Genomic DNA, 17242 nt, shown 5'->3' on the forward strand with positions numbered 1-17242 from the left:
TTAATCACAAAGACAGTTTCTTTTTGTACTTGTTAAACACCAATTCTGATATGCAGGGTTGGAATTTACAGGGAATCATGGTCCTCGTTCTCTCTGAGTGCTGATGATAGCAATTTAGCTTACCTTTAACCGAAGCCCTTCAGCATGTGTATCTTTCTGTCGTTCTGACCCTGCCAAGTCAACCAGGTTCAGCTGCGATGTTCGGATGTTAACTAGGTTGTTGATCTTTTCCTTTGATTGTATTGTAACTGAGAAGACAGCATGAGACCGTGATGACTCTCGGTTCATCGAGGTCGAAGCTACACTTCTGTTCCGCCAACCCATGGATAACACCTATTAGAAATTAGGAAAACACTTCATTCCTTCACCGCACATGACCATAATCTCTGCATATTTATTCAAAAAGATATTTTAAATTGTTACTGTGCTCATTCCTTTTTCTATTTGAACCTTGATCTAATAGAATCACTTTAACATCTTGTATCTTCTTAAAACTGTGGTAATCACATTGCATAATTAAAACATGGGTTTTCATAGAAACAGAATAAAACAAATTAATGGTCAATTATGGTTCATGTAATAAACTAAAACAAATTGCAAATCTTAAAAATGCTTTAGCAAGTTTGTAAACAGTTCAGTTCAACATAATTTATGGATTAATGCTATCTTTGTAGTTGCTAAAATAATTTTATATGTGAAGCGCAGTTTTAAACAAGCCTAGACGTTTACACATCAACAAAGAATCTAGACAGCATGATTCACAATAGCTGAGATTATGATAAAATTTGATCTATTTTCACAATAGATATTCTTCATTTTTTAATGAACTCAATCCACTAGAAAATACCGAAATACAGAAACAATCCTGTGAGAGAAATCTAAAAATGACAATTTGCCGAAAAGGGACTAGGTCAATTATAATGGTGGCAAAATAAAGTGGTAGAATTTACGGTGATCATAACAAAACAAAGTACATAGCACTTTGGATCATAGTATTTTTAAAATCAACCTGTTTTGATATGTTGAGAATGAACTCTGTGGTGGTGAAGTAGTGTTAAAATTACCTGATATGCCTCAGCTGCTGAAGTTACAACTTGCTCGACTACCCCTTCGACAAAGACCCCAGTTTTAATATTTTCTCGAAGAAATAAACCTGTTGAAGCAGGGTCTAACAGATCAAATACTTGTTCATTGTAAATCTCAATAAAGGAGCACTTGCAGAGAAAATCCTTGCCTTCACCAGTCTGTTAAAGAATATAGAATTAGATTACTAAACACTAAAAAAAAGTGTAATTTAACAGCTTGCTTAGTTGATCGCTGTCTCAGCTGTGGCTGGTGGTCTTGTGACTGAGTATGTACCATCTCTGTTATTGTGCCAAAACCATCAGGTTAAAGTCTCACTCTAAAACTTGTAAGCCATAAAAGGAGCATTCATAAAGTGGTTCAACAGGTTGGTAATCACCTTGCTAACCCTTTCAAATCTTCCCTACCATTCAACGAGGAAAACATACTTTAAGATTAAGAACAAACAATCAATCAATCTCTGGCTCAGAAGGTGAACATTCAGACATAACATAAGACTTAAGATTTGCAGTCCATTGAAAGAATGCAGACTTTCAGAGATACTATGTTTTAAGATGAGGCATTATATTGAAATGATCAACAGTAACAGAGAGATACTGAACAGAGAGTTGTGTCTTCGCCAACAGTCCCCCCTCAAATAATAACACAGAAACAAATTTACACATCATTCACGAGTATACTTGTCTCTGTAAATTATGGTAATTCACTAAAATGTTGAGAGATATTTTAAATCCAACACTGTATGCTGTTGTAAAATCAATAAAAAGGAAATGTTAAAAAGTGCTCAAAATATGAAAAATACCTTTTCCTTTTCCCGATTGATCAAGTAAAAGAGGTATTCAAAACTGCGAGGGATTACACCTCTCAAATTATGAGTGAAGTTATCAGAATCATCAGATGGACCTGAAAGTACAAACCACAATATTTATAACTAGATACTGAATTTAACTTTGCAAACATGGTCAAAGAAAACAAATCATTATATGCCAAGGGTTAAGTTTTACATGACAATGGACTGGGCACAGAATCACGCTGAACTACTACTTATGTATTATACAGGCTTTATTCTCATCTGCCTCACATAGAGTGAGATTAGAAAGCTAAACTTTTCAAAATTAACCCGATCCAAACCATAATTTAGCTCTGAGTTTTAGCACACAAACACCTCTGCCGTTTGACTTCAAGTACCTCTGGACATCGGAGATTGTCTAAGAAAAATAATAGCAAAATTCACAGGTGATCTTGGAGAAACCTGTGTGGGGAGATCACAGCAGAGAAACAGCTAAGTAGCTATTTTTTGCAAATCTACAATAGAGTAGAGTAGAGTGGGGTTTTTTTTATTACATGCTTTTATTGAGATCTGTCTCATGATTAAACTTTAAAAATATAAAACACAGGTACGAAGTTAGCCTGGAGCAGTATTGTTAGAGCAGTAAGGCAATGCTATTTTCGGAGTCTGTAAATTGTTATGGTGCCAAGATGGCATCCAGTAGAGTGATGTGCTCTTCCTGTCATTCTGAGATTAGGGAGCATTTCCATGTTACTGATTATTATGATTGCAAGAAGTGTACTTGATTTCGAATCCTATCAGACTGCATGAATCGGTTGGAGCAGCAATTAAAGGCAGTGAGGAATTTATAAGAGCTGGGGATGTGATGGATGGCAGTTGCAGGAAGGGAGATAAACTAAAGATAGTCAGGGAGATGGGTGGCCTCCAGGAAAGGTAGGCAGCACAGGAGTCTCCCGTGACTATCTCCGTTTCAAACAAGAATGTTGGTTTGGAAAATGCAGGGGGTGATGGGCTCTCAGGGGAAGGCCACAGTGACAGACAGGGTTCTGGTACCAAGGCAGGCTCTAATGTAATGAGGGATACACCAGGTTCCAAGTGGTCAACTGTGATTGGAACTCTCGAGCCAGACATTTCTGCAGCCAACAGCAAGACAACAGAATGGTTTGTTGCCTCCCAGGTGCCAGGATCAAGGATATCTCGGAGAAGGTGCAGAATATTCTCAAAGGTGAGAGGGGCCAACAGAAGGTTCTTGTACACATTAAAACTAATGACATAAGAAGAGATAAGGGCAAAATTCTGAGAGAACACAGTAATTTAGGTAGGAATTTAAAAAGGAGATCCTCGAGGGTAGTAACATCTGGATTATTCCCGGTGCCACAAGCTAGTGAGGGTAGGAATAGGAGGATAGAGCAGATGAATGTGCGGCTAAGGAGTGGTGCAGGGGAGAAGGATTCACATTTCTGGATCATTGGAATCTCTTTTGGAATGAAAATGATCTGTATAAGAAGGAATTAGAAGGGGATTAATATACTGACTGATTTTCTAGAGCTGCTCAGGAGGATTTAAACTAGTAAAGGATTTGGTGGGGGTGTGGAGGAAACTGGGAGAGAGTGAGGAAAGGAAGCAATCTGAGACTGATACAGCTGGGAAGAGGAGTAAGTCAAATAGTCAGGGCAGGCAGGAACAAAGCAGAGAACGAGTTTGGACTGACAGTAAAACTGCATCTATTTCAACGTAAGAGGTCTAACAAGTAAGGCAGATGAACTCAGGGCCCAGTTGGGAACAAGGGAGTGGAAGCTCATAGCAATTTAAGAGGCATGGCTCAGGCCCTCTCTGATGAAGGATCTAGGCCCGAAATGTCAGCTTTTGTGCTCCTGAGATGCTGCTTGGCCTGCTGTGTTCATCCAGCTTCACACTTTATTATCTTGGCTCAGGGATGGACAGGACTGGCAGCTTAATGTTCCAGGGCATAGATGCTATAGGAAGAATACAAAAGGGAGTAAGAGAGGAAGGGGAGTGGTGTTTTTGATTAAGGGTAACATTACTGCTGTACTTAGGGAGGATATTCCTGGGAATACAATCAAGGAAGTTATTTGGGTGGAACTGAGAAAGAAGAAGGGCTTGATCACCTTATTGGGATTGTTCACTTGAGCCCTCAGCAGTCAGCAGGAAGTTGAAAAACAAATTTGTAAGGAGGTCTCAGTTATTTGTGAGAATAATAGGGTGGTTACAGTAGGGGATTTTAATTTTCCAAACATAGACTGGAACTGCTCAGTGTTAAGAGCTTGGATGGTGAGGAATTTGTTAAACGTGCACAAGAAAATCTTCTGATTTAGCATGTGGATGAACCTAATAGAGGAGGTGCCAAATATGACCTTCTCGTGGGAGGTAAGGCAGGTTAGATGACTGAGGTGTGAGTGGCGTTGGGGGGGGGGGAGCACTTTGGGGCCAGTGACCATAATTCTATTAGCTTTTAAATAGGATAGACTGCATATAAAAGTTAAAGTTCTAAATGGAGGAAGGCTGATTTTGACGGTATTCGGCAAAAGCTTTCAAAAGTTGATTGGGGGTGGATATTTGCAGGTAAAGGGGCGGCTGGAAAATAGGAAGCCTTCAAAAATGAGAATACAAGAGTCCAGAGACAGTATGTTCCTGTTAGGGTGAAGGACAAAGCTGGTACATGTAGATAATGCTGGATGACTAGAGAAATTAAGGTTTTGATCAAGAAAAAGGAGGAAGCATATGTCAGGTAGAGACAGCAGGGATCGACTGAATCCCGAGAAGAGTGTAAAGGCGGCAGGAGTATACTTCAGTGGGACATCAGGAGGGCAATAAGGGGGCATGAAATATACATAGAATCCCTACAGTGTGGAAACAGACCATTCAGCCCAACAAGTCCACACAGTCCCACCAAGATCCATTCCCCACATCTCCCTTGGCTAACCCATCTAACCTACGCATCCCTGGGCACTATGGACAAATTAGCATAGCCAATCCACCTGCCATGCACATCTTTTGGACTGTGGGAGGGAACCAGAGCAGCCAGAGGAAACACACGTAGACACGAGGAGAATGTGCAAACTCCACACAGATAGTCACCCGAGGCTGGAATCGAACTGGGTCTGTGGCACTGTGAGACAGCAGTGCTAACCAGTGAACCATTGTGCCACCCCAAAATAGCTTTGGAAAATAGAGTTAAGGAGAATCCACAGGGATTATACAAAAATATTAAGGATAAAAGGGTGACTAGCGAGAGAATAGGGTCCCTTAAAGATCAGCAAGGCCACCTAAGTATGGAACCACAGGAGACGGTGGAGAAACAAAACGAGTGCTTTGCATCAGTGTTTACTGTGGAGAAGGATATGGAAGTTAGAGAACGTGGGGAAATAAATAGGGATATCTTGAAAACTGTCCATATTACAGAGGAGGAGGTGCTAAGCGTCATAAAATGCACAAACGTGGACAAATCCCCAGGACCTGATTAGGTGTACCCTAGAACTCTATGGGAAGCGAGGAAAGAGATTGCTGGGCCCCTTGTGGAGATATTTGCTTATCCGCAGCTACAGGGGAAGTGCCAGAAGACTGGAGTGGCTAACATGCCACTATTTAAGAAAGGTGCTAAGGAAAAGCCAGGGAACTACAGACAAGTGAGCCCGACACTGGTGTTGAGCAAGTTGTTGGAGGCAATCCTGAGGGGCAGGATTTACATGTATTTGGAAAGGCAAGGACTGATTACGGATAGTCAACACAACTTTTGTGCATGGTGAATCGTGTTTCACTGACTTGATCGATTTTTTTGAAGTACTAACAAAGAGGATTGCAGAGGGCAAAACAGTGTGCATGATCTATACGGGCTCAGTAAGGTGTTCAACAAGCTTCCTCACGGTTGACTGGTTAGCAAGATTAGATCACATGGATTACAGGAAGAACTAGCTTTCTGGAGACAGAACTGGCTCAAAGGTAGAACTCAGAGGGCGGTGGAGAGCTGATTTTCAGACTGGAGGTCTGTCACCAGCTGTGTGCCACAAGGATGGGTCCACTGCTTTTTGTCATTTATACAAATGATTTGGATGTGAACATTGGAGGTATGTTTAGTAAGTTTGCAGATGACACTAAAATTGGAGGTGTAGGGACAGTGAAAAAGGTTACCTCAGTGTACAATGGGATCGTGATCAGATGGACCAATGGGCCAAGTGGCAGATGGAGCTTATTTTAGATAAATGTGAGGTGCTGCATTTTGGAAAGGCAAATCAGGGTTAGAAGGTTTCAGCTATGGGGAGAGGCTGAATAGGCTGGAGCTGTTTTCCCTGGAGCGTCAGAGGCTGGGAGGTGACCTTGTAGAGGTTTTAAATCATGAGGATCATGGATAGGATAAATAGGCAAGGTCTTTTCCCTTGGGTGGGGGAGTCCAAAACTAAGGTGAGCAGGGAAAGATATAAAAGGGGCCTAAGAGATAATTTTTTCAAGCAGAGGTGTTGCATGTATGGAATGTGCTGCCAGAGAAAGTGATAGAAGCTGGTACAATTGCGACATTTAAAAGGCATCTAGATGAGCACATAAATAGGAAGGATTTAGAGGGATGTGGGCCCAATGCTGACAAATGGGGCTAGATTTATATAGGATACCTAGTCAGCATGGATGAGTTGGACTGAAGAGTCTGTCTCTGTGCTGTATATCTCCATGACTCTATGACAAGCAAGTCATTGTCTGACAAAAAATTTGATTTGTACATCTCCTTTTATACCCAGTTTATATTCTATGAATAGCATTTACCAGATCACAAAATAACATGTCACTGTATTGTAACGTTACAAAATGAATAAGCATATGTAATGCTTTCTTATCTGGTTTTCGTGCAGTATACCTAATAATAGGTTAAATTTGAAAGATGGATTTTCCAATTTGATTGGTAAATCAGGTCTTTCATCATCTGATAGAGTAAAATATAAAAATGTTTAAAATTATCTACATACCCAACATTGTGAATGTCTTTCCCGAGCCAGTTTGTCCACTAAGAAAAAGAAATGTAATTTTTTGTAAATTACATCACAATGTTGATTTGCACAATTCAACATTTTAGTCTGACAAGAATCTTTAAACATAGGCCAAAAGTTTAGCCAGCTTTCCTTGTTCAGTAGAATATTACGAGATTAACAACCATGTCATCAAATTCCACTGCTAATTCACCTCTAACAAACCACTTGAAAAACTACCCATTTCAGATTTAAAAAGCAACATACAAAGTATCAAAAAGAAGCAGAACTGGAGAACATAAAAAGATACACCGGAAAAAGTCCGGAGCAGATTGCTTTCAGAGGCAATTGATGTAAAATCTATAAATCAGGTGTTTAAAGTTAATATCTAGTGGAATGCCAGCCAATGCAGTTTTACAGATGGGAGTGATGGGCAAACATGTCTTGAAGTATAACAGGAATTTGGACAAAACAGAGTTCACAGAGTGAAGATTTTCAAAAAAAGCAAGAAAACTATTGGAATCATTGCACTTGGAGGTGAACAAAAGCATGGATTAGATTTCCAGAAGCTGACTCGGGGAAATATTGTGGAGATGGAAAGAAGCATTCTTGACAAGGACAAGGCTCTGGTGTTTGGAGTTCACGTGAAATTTGAACACCCTGCAATATCACACAACAACTTCTTTCAACTTACATTATAGTAGAATTCTAGTACAATGACGTACAAATAATGACTGTTCTCAGGAACAGCACTTAAAGTAAATTTGATGCATTTACAAAACAGACTAATGATACTGTATTGCAATTATCCAGTAATATAACTAGATACTCGTGCTAAAGATAAACAATGACTGCACTAGAAACAGAACACATCCATCTGAAGCTTCTCATGTCAACATTGATATTCCAAGATCGGGTAAACTATCTGAACATCTGAATTCCTACAAATCTATCCCAATCTAGAATATTCTACACTGCATCAGTATACCATTGCTTACAACAGCTATCCTTTAAGAACCATGGTCAATTAGGTTGCAAATAGCACAGCTGAGGTCTGCAGATACAAACATTGGTAACATAGTTGGCAAAAACATAACACATCAAACGCTTGCTACCAACACAACAAGAAGAATCACACTCAACATCTAAAAGCAAAAGCTTTAATGATGAATACAATTAGAATGAATGAATTCCAGCAACAAACTTGGTATCTTGTTTTACCACTTCATTATAATCTAAATATGATGCAGAAGGACAAGTATAACTCTTGTTAATAATCAAATTACTTCATTGTAAAATAATGTATAAATTACTTACTAGGCAAAAATTGTACCGTTATATCCATTCATGCAGGACTCAATAATGCCCCGAGCCACAGCTGAAAACACTGCTTCCTGCAGAATGATGGTAAGAAAATGCACATTTTAAAAAATCAATATTTTATAGACACATGGATCATTTTGCAACACTGTGCATTTATTTACATAACTTAATTGAGATGGCACAGATAGGCAACAAATGCTGATCCAGATAGTGATGAACACACCCTGTGAACAACAAAAAATTGCATAGTTTTAAAACATCTAAATATTTATTCCTCAACTTAAAATCGTGATCATTGTCAGGATTGCTGTCTGTGGTACCTGGCTGTGTACAAGCTAGGTGCTACATTTCCCATACCGAAATAAGAAAAATACTTCATTGGTTGTAAAAAAGTTTGAACATTCTCAGGTTGTGAAAAGGGCTGCAAAATGCAGGCAACAGTTTTCTTTAAAACATAGCAAAATAGTTAACAACATTCCCACCTTTCAACTGCGAAGGCCTACCCTCAAAGTACCCATTTTTGAATGTGTTATCACAGTGACAACATGATTAATTTTTGAGGTTATGGTTGACCTGGAACAACACACAATCTGCCTTTTATGGTATGGATGCTTATGGAGCAGAGAATCATCAGTCAATGTTTAATAATAACATAGGGAAATGGACGAAAGAGGTCTCAAAAATATATCAGCAAGATACGCCAGATGCAATCTCTCAGTCTGAGTGAAGGCAATGCAAGCTATTTAAATCAAATTCTTACATATCGCTACAAAATAAAAATGGAACATTTGTTGGAATTTCATAATAAAAAGTACAATCAGTGCAGTGTAAAGTTCAACAATACTTTTCAGAATACATCATTAGTAATTTGTCTACCACCTGAAACGAGAGTGGGATTTTTCTTTCCAAAACAATCTAATGGCACCAGTCAGGAGAAGCAATATGATATGGTTCAAGTATGGCAAAGAACTTAAAATTAAAGGAAGCCTTCATGCTTCCTCTCCATGCATCATTTGTCCACATCACAACATTAAAATTGATATCTATTCACAGTAGAACTCCAAGTTTCATGTCAACTCTGCAGTACCTGAGTGGTGTCCATATCAGCCACGTGATCGTATGTGAAGATCTTGGGATCTGGTTTTGAATTAAGACGAATAGTAGTTGATGATGTAACTGCCAAACACAGTCCTTGATTTCCATCTGTAAACAATTCTGTGTTCTTTGCTGGTGGTCGTACTCTTACGTAGACCTTGATAGAATCACCTTCAGCACTGCAGTGACAAAACTTCAGATTGCAAAGCATCCTCCAATTCAAATATTGCCAGAAATGTAAAGTTCTTTCAATATTATCAGACTACATTGAATTTGGATTTCAGCTTTTACAGATTTAACAAAAGAAAATGGCTTTCAACATGAAATTCCCAAGACAACATTTCAAGCATGCATTGATCAGAATGAAAACAACTAAAATAAAGTTAATGATATTTAGAAAATGCATCATTTTGAATTAAAGCTTCAGTCCAGAAGGCACCCCATTGTTCAGAACATGAACACTGTATAACGTTGATTCATTTTGCCCAAGACAAACTCAGATTCAATTGCTAATATGGCCTTGTTAAATTAGAATTAAATCCATCAAAATTAGATTGCCCTCGGTCAAACGGAGGGCTAAACAGGCCTTAATAAAAAGTTATTCCAAAATTAAAATATTTTCTGATTTTATTTCGGATTTCCAACATCCACTATTTTGCTTTTGTCTTGTGGGAACTGCATTTTTCCCAGTTCCAACAGACATCGTAGGAAAATTTCTCTTCATTCAAATCCTACAGACAAAGCAACATTGACAACAGCCAGTTCACAATTTATAAGATCAAGGATAACAAGTGTATGATGTGCAAGAAATAGTGTGACAATACATTGTTTTTTTCAAAAATAATTTCCTACCTTGCTAACTGAACAGAAGGCATATCCACAGCATCTCCTGAAAAAAATACATGACAAGTCAATTGTGATAGTACAAAGGCTATTACAATCCAAAACATGGCATTTTGCCTCTCACACCGTCAGAGGCCAAGTTACAACTTACATAGTATTGACTGAAGTACTTTTAGCTAAGGGTTCCAGTTTTTATTTTTTTTTTCCTGTGCTCCCACATGGTTAAACTTCCAATTACAAATACCTCTCCTCAGACCTTGTGGGGTTTGGGACCTCAAAGTATTTTCATTTTCTTCTTTCCCTTCTTACCCAGTGATATTTCCCTTTAATTAAGGAGGAGGAAAATTTGGTATTGGGTTAAGTTAACCATTTCTCATTCAATGAATATTTCCTCAAATTCCACAACTGCAGTGACACAAATGCCCAATTAAAAAGATAGTTAATCCATTCACAACATATATTTTCTTTTAAAGTGGCAGCAAATGACTTAAATAAACTTCCTATAAATCAGTTATGCATGCTCAAGTAGCTCCTCCAAAGCAAAACCACAATTCCGGTTAGAGAAAGTACTGAATAAACATGTTCCTAACTGTAAGCTTCAAATCATTCACTGAGCTCAGAGTCATTGTATAGTCAAATACAGAAAGAAATATTAAACCTATTCAGTCTAGGCTCGTAATAACCAATAGCAGGAGAAAGCAACATCCAACCACTTTAGACAAGCTCCAATCAATCTGAAACAGCTTATGGTCCCACAGTCGCAGCTACAAAGAACTTGTTGAATCAAACAACCTCCACCATTTCTTAGTTGTCTTTTGCACCAATCCACCATCATCCTGGTGAATCAGATGTACTAATATCCTGGATCAAGTAAAATCTCAGAAAGTTTAGAATATGGATTAAGTGTAAACATCAAAAAGATAAAATCAATGGTAGTTAGAAGGATTCCATAAAAAAAGAGGAGCAGAGATTGAAGTGGATAGTGCAACTCTGAAACAAGCAGATGGGTTTGTCTATTTAGCATAAATGATCATGGAAAGTGGCAGATGAAATGCAGAAGTTAGAAGGATAGAAGTTATGTCGAAGTAATTTTGTGAAAATAAGTTTTTTGTTCACACATTTAAGCCTGTACAAGGAAAGTCCGAGGAGATGCCACATTCTATCCACTTTTCTGTAACCCTCAGAGCTGAAGAGCTAGAGAACGTTCTAGAAGTCAAAATGGAAGGCAACAGAAACAGGGTCAACTTAGGGTTGGATGATGAGAATGACAAACAAGCATGCAATAATATGACAACAGATCTCCCAGCAGGTGAAGTAGCAAACAGCAGCAGTCACAGCATTCTGGCTCTTTTACCTGTTCCACTTCTTAACACAAAATTGTTTTGAGATCATTTTTTATTTTCAGTCTCATTAATACTTCAGGAATAAGCTCTTTCCCAACACTGACATGTTATTTCTGATGTTAATTTTCTCCAATTTCTGTCCACACATTCTACTTCAAGGTATTTTGTTTCGAATTATAAAGTGTTTTGTTTTTGCAGCCGTCTTGTTTCATTGACATTTAATGTCTGCAAGTGAAGGGACTCAATTTACAGAAAACAGAAATAATTCGACAGAAATTAGAAATGGAAAAAGTGAACAATGACCTTTTTACTTTGACAAGCATGCAATCCTTTCAAGGTCTTTTCTAGACCCTAAAAATGTGGACTAACTTACAGATGCTTTGTCATGCAACTAATCTATAAAAGATAGCATTAAAAGTAGATTTGGACCGATTAACTGGGTGAGATGAGGAATGGATTTTGACTTTAATGGGTACAAATGCAGGATAATACATCAAAATTTGGACAGATTCCATTTAAATGTTGTAATTGATCCCACTGCTCAAGTTTATGCACAATATATTAAACTGGGAAATAGAAAGAAGACAAACCACTTTCATGGATTGGAAACATAGGAACAACATCAGGCAATTCAGTCTCTCAAGTCCTGTTCCACCTTTCAATTAGCTCATGGTTGAATTCATTTCTTCCATATTCCTTGACACCCTTACCAAACTAATCTCTTATCACTTCTGAGAAGTTTAAATGATCCAATATTCACAATATTTTGCTGTGGCAAGCTATGGATTCCAAATGCATCTTTTGTGAGATAAAATGCTTTGCAATTTCAATCTTAAAAGAACCAGTTCAAATTTTAAAGACAATACTAGGCCAGATTTTCCAAGTGAGAGTCAGATTGCAGCTGATTCCTATTTTTTTTAAACTTTTAAGACAAAGTTTTGTATTTCTAGCATGAAATTCCAAACAAGGCTCTTTCAGAAGTGAAGAACGTACATTGATTTCAACTATGTTACAGAGATAGTAGGAACTGCCAATGCTGGAGAATCTGAGAATAACAAGGTGTAGAGCTCGATGAACACAGCAGGCCAACTGAGGAGCAGGAAAGCTGACGTTTTGGGTTTAGACCTCGTTATCTCAGATTTCAACTCTGTCCTCATTATGTAGGATAGTTAGTAGAGGGCAAGCCACACTCCTTTGTCACAGCGTTAGATGCTATGCTTTGTGAGTAGATGTCCAGCAGGTCAGTGAACCACATTAAAAAACACTGTGAAAATGTAGGTAAGGCAAGAACGAGGTTAGAGTGCTCAGGAAATGTTTGAATAATTGGGGAAATCAGGATGGGTGGAGGGAACAGCTAGGTGGGAGAATTAGATCCAAAAGGCAGGGGAAGAGCGGTGTGAGAGAACTGGATTCAACAAGCACAAGAGAAAAGGGACTGGGTTAGGGGCATGCAAGGGGGCTGGAGCAGGTGCAATTGGTCAATGGTAAGTTGTGGTGTTAGTTTAATAGTTACCCAAGAATTAGACTAGGTTTTTAAATTGTCCAACATTTCCTAACTATTACCTTAACTATAGCAGAACCCTCCCAAATTCTCCAATTAAATGGATATACTAAGAGAATTCCAGATAATAAGTGAATTGCCCGTCATAATATTCAATTCTCAGGTAATTCTCTGTGAGTCTGCAATGTTGGGATTTCCAGACACGCTGACTTTCTACTTCCATCTATGCTGCAGAAACGACTATTTGGTCATCATAAAACCTGGGCTTTTGTGCTCCCGAGATGCTGCTTGGCCTGCTGTGTTCATCCAGCTTCAGACTTTGTTATCTTGGATTCTCCAGCATCTGCAGTTCCCATTATCTCTGATCACAAATAAAACCTGGGATGTTGTCTTGTCAAAGTGATCTGTTAGCCACAAGATATTTCCAACATTATTTAAGTTATCTCTAGCACACAGGGTCCTTGTAGATTTAACTTCTTACAGATCTAAACGAGCTCTTAAGTAAGTTAACACAACACAAAACACAAACAATGCAGCGAGAAGCCACCTTCAGGAGTGTCAGGGCTGTTCAACTACTCTCTCCAATATCAGTAGTTGTGTGGTAGCATCTTGCATCATCCAACCTGTCATTCATCATGATGTGGTGTTCCACAACATTGAAAGAAATTACAACACTGACCTTCACATTCAAGAAGATGTGAAAAACTCAAGAAAGTAAATTTTTTTAAAAATCACGCTGGCCATTCTGTGAACAGCAGCTGGTATAAACTCAATATTGAAATGGACTGAATTGTGGGATGTATGCAGTCTAAGAAATAATGGCTCAGTGAGCCAGAGTTCCCTGGTTTTAACCAGTGTCAATGAAATTTGCACAGCACAGACAATTTGCTATTTTTTTAAACAATTCATTCTTTCACACGTAAGGGCAAAACTGCCTAGGCCAATATTGCCCAACTGCCCTGGAGAAGATGGCAGTTCACCTTCTTGAACTGCTTCAATCCATGTAATGTAAACATACCCATGACGCTATCAGGGAGGGTGTTAAGACAACGACAGTAAAGGGACGGTTATAGAGTACCATGTCAGGATGGTGCATAATTTAGAGAACTTGTTAGTGTGATGTTCCCAAGCATCTGTTACTTTGACCCTCTTGGTTGGCAGGGCCACATGTTTGGAAGATGCCACTGAAGATGGCTTGATGCATTGCTGCAAGAAGAAATTAAAGGATAAGCTGAAATGCAATGCGGCCATGCATACAAGACACTGGAAGATATTATATACTAAGTTGAGGGGCAACCTTATAGATGTTCATAAAATAATGACAGATATAAATAGAGTTAGTGGTAGTTGTCTTTTCTCTAGAATGGGGGACTTCAAGACTGGGGGCACATTTTTAAGATGAGAGGACGGAGAGTTAAAAAAAATGGCAATTTTTTTTACACAGAGCATGGAATTAACTTTCTATGGATGTGGGTATAATTATGTTTAAAAAACACTTAGATAAGTACATGAACAGGAAGGATTTGGAGGGATATGAGCCAGGAGCAAGCAGATGGGACAGTTCATTTTGGGATTATGTTTGGCATGGACAATTTAGACCAACGGGTCTGTTTCCATGCTGCATGACTCTATGAACCAGCCCAATGAGATCTGTTTGCAAAGCACATTTCATTTTACCACTTGCATTTCTGGAAACAAACAAATGGACAAATTAGGCATCCATAATTGGTTTTCTAGCATATGAAAGCAGTGGCAATACTAAAACACCACATACACCTGTCCCAGGAGGTTTGTGTACATAAATTGAGAAGATTCTTGTGAAGCACTCATACTCTGAGCCAGGAGGTCTAGGTTCAAGTCCCCCTGGTTTTGGAGGTTGGTAATAACATTTCTGAACTTAAATTAGAAAATATCTGGCATATAAACTACCATTAAAATTATGGGCAGTGTTAATATCTCTCTCTTAGCTATGCACAATTACTGGAGCAATGCCAGGTAGGGGCAAATCAGAGGTTAAATATGGAATCTAATTATTACTGACTGAAATGATCTACATTTAATCCCCTTACTAATTGTGTTATCGGTGTGAAGTGCACTGTACTTACAACACATACAGACTAAACTCACCAGTGATGACTTGCTCACTTGTCTAAGTACCTTGTAATCAATGTGATAAGTATAAATTACTGACAGTCAACTTCCCTGATACTGCAAATAAATTAATACAATTGCAGAATCTTATTCCTTCAGAGTTCAATTGTCAGAGATATTAAAAAAGTAAAGGTTTTACAAAATTACCTTTCTTTTGTTTATTTTGTCCTTGCATAAATTCAAGTTTTCTTTCTCACTTTATTTCCTTTCCTTACCCTAATTTTATACTAATTTCAAATTCACCTTCTTTCTCATCTTTAGGCTGTTTATTGACAATCATTCAATCTGAATTGTTTTATTCATTCCCAGGATGTGGACATTGTGGCTTGATCAGCATTTAGTTCTCACCTAATTGCCCAGAAGGCACTTAAGAGTCAACCACATTGCTGTGGGACTGAAATTATGTAGGTTAGACCAGGTAAGAATGACAGATTTCCTTCCTTAAAGTACATAAGTGAATCAGATGCAATTTTACAACATTAATGATGATTACATGGTAACCATGAGGCCAGCTCTTGATTTCAGATTTTATTGAACTCAAATTTCACATTTGACCTTGAGGGATTCAAAACCATGTAACTTGGATATTGGTTAACAAAGTGTGAAGCTGGATGAACACAGCAGGCCAAGCAGCATCTCGGGAGCACAAAAGCTGACGTTTCGGGCCTAGACCCTTCATCAGAGAGGGGGACGGGGAGAGGGTTCTGAAATAAATAGGGAGGCGGACCGAAGATGGAGAGGAAAGTATGGGTGGGGAGGTAGGGCGGGCGGACAGGTCAAGGAGGCGGGATGGGGTGAGTAGGTAGGGAAAGGCGGTGCGGCTTGAGGTGGGAGGAGGGGATAGGTGAGAGGAAGAACAGGTTAGGGAGGCGGGGACAAGCTGGGCTGGTTTTGGGATCTCCCCATCCCCCTCTCTGATGAAGGGTCTAGGCCCGAAACATCAGCTTTTGTGGTCCTAAGATGCTGCTTGGCCTGCTGTGTTCATCCAGCTCCACACTTTGTTACCTTGGATTCTCCAGCATCTGCAGTTCCCATTATCTCTGACCTGGATATTGGCTTGTCTTTTGTATTACTAGTCGTCAGTAACACTACAATTATGCAGCCTACTACGCTGATACAAGGACTGTTTGTGCTATCCATGCATATCCCAGGTCCTGTTTTCATCACTATCATTATTATCTTGAGCTTTCAGCCTAACTAATGAAAGTAAATATGAAGAGTAAATGTAAGTGATTGGCCATTGCCAGTCAAACACATTGCTGGACACTCATTTGGGGCAACTTTGAAAGGCAAGCATTGGCCGTTGAAATGTAAATTAACAGAAGGCTATGATCGCTTAGCTTTAATTTTCCAATGCAGGAAATTATTCAAAATTAAACAAACCTTCCCACCTTTAAATACAGAGGTGGTAACATTGGATCCATAAGCACGGGAATCACAGGAAAAAGTGTTAATAACAACAATCACAAAACTTTAAAAAAAGGACTTGTTTTTGGTCTTTTTTTTAGTCGCAGCTGGTTGATGACATTTAATCAGATAACGTTGTTGTTTCAGGTTTGAGTGTTTACTAGACTAAAGGCGGTTTATAAACACAAAACCTTTGGGTGGGCAGACAATTTTCATCCTGGGGCGTAGGGTGAATTTTATCAGTTTTGTTTGTGCGTTATCTATTAATTAATCGCCTTTCTGGGCAGATAACTAGATAGATAGGTTCTTGATTATCAAGGGTTACGGGGAGAAAGCACGAGAATGGGATTGAGGAGCTTATCAGCCATGGTTGAATGGCGGAGCAGGCTCGATGAGCCGAAAGGCCTAATTTTTGTTCCTATGTCTTATCATCTTTGAGTTTATATATTAATCCTGTCACAGCAATAATTACCGGGAGAGAGGAGGTGATTGCACACAAAGGGTGAAAAACGCAGATCAAGCACTAACCTTTACCAGTTGGAGGCATTTTTCCTGTCTCTTTATATATGTATAGGAATACAACCAGAGTCCTTTCGATTTAAAGTAGACAAATTAAATCACTTTTCACCTTCACACTGTAAACATTGCCTCAAAATGGCGGCCGCCAGTTTGGTTTGAATTTCGGCGCCAACAAAGACCACGTGGTACTCAGGGGTGGGGCAATACGCGTGAC

General features: G+C 38.9%; 1 protein-coding gene across 4 annotated transcripts in view; it reads right to left on the reverse strand.

Annotated features, from left to right (window-relative positions):
* Positions 1 to 17182, reverse strand: part of kif15 (kinesin family member 15) — a 78698-nt gene extending 61516 nt beyond the window's left edge. For all 4 annotated transcript variants that reach the window (XM_059652122.1, XM_059652116.1, XM_059652110.1 and 1 more), the window contains exons 1-8: positions 17038 to 17182; positions 10117 to 10153; positions 9257 to 9443; positions 8164 to 8240; positions 6847 to 6884; positions 1886 to 1986; positions 1065 to 1244; positions 124 to 333 (exon numbers count right to left, since the gene is read on the reverse strand). In XM_059652122.1, the coding sequence (XP_059508105.1) occupies positions 124 to 333; positions 1065 to 1244; positions 1886 to 1986; positions 6847 to 6884; positions 8164 to 8240; positions 9257 to 9443; positions 10117 to 10153; positions 17038 to 17056 (849 nt within the window). In that variant the 5' untranslated portion in view covers positions 17057 to 17182. The remainder of the gene's footprint in view (positions 1 to 123; positions 334 to 1064; positions 1245 to 1885; positions 1987 to 6846; positions 6885 to 8163; positions 8241 to 9256; positions 9444 to 10116; positions 10154 to 17037) is intronic.
* Positions 17183 to 17242: the final 60 nt, after the last annotated feature.

This window comes from Stegostoma tigrinum, chromosome 2 (genome assembly GCF_030684315.1).
Source record: "Stegostoma tigrinum isolate sSteTig4 chromosome 2, sSteTig4.hap1, whole genome shotgun sequence".
NCBI lineage: Eukaryota > Metazoa > Chordata > Chondrichthyes > Orectolobiformes > Stegostomatidae > Stegostoma > Stegostoma tigrinum.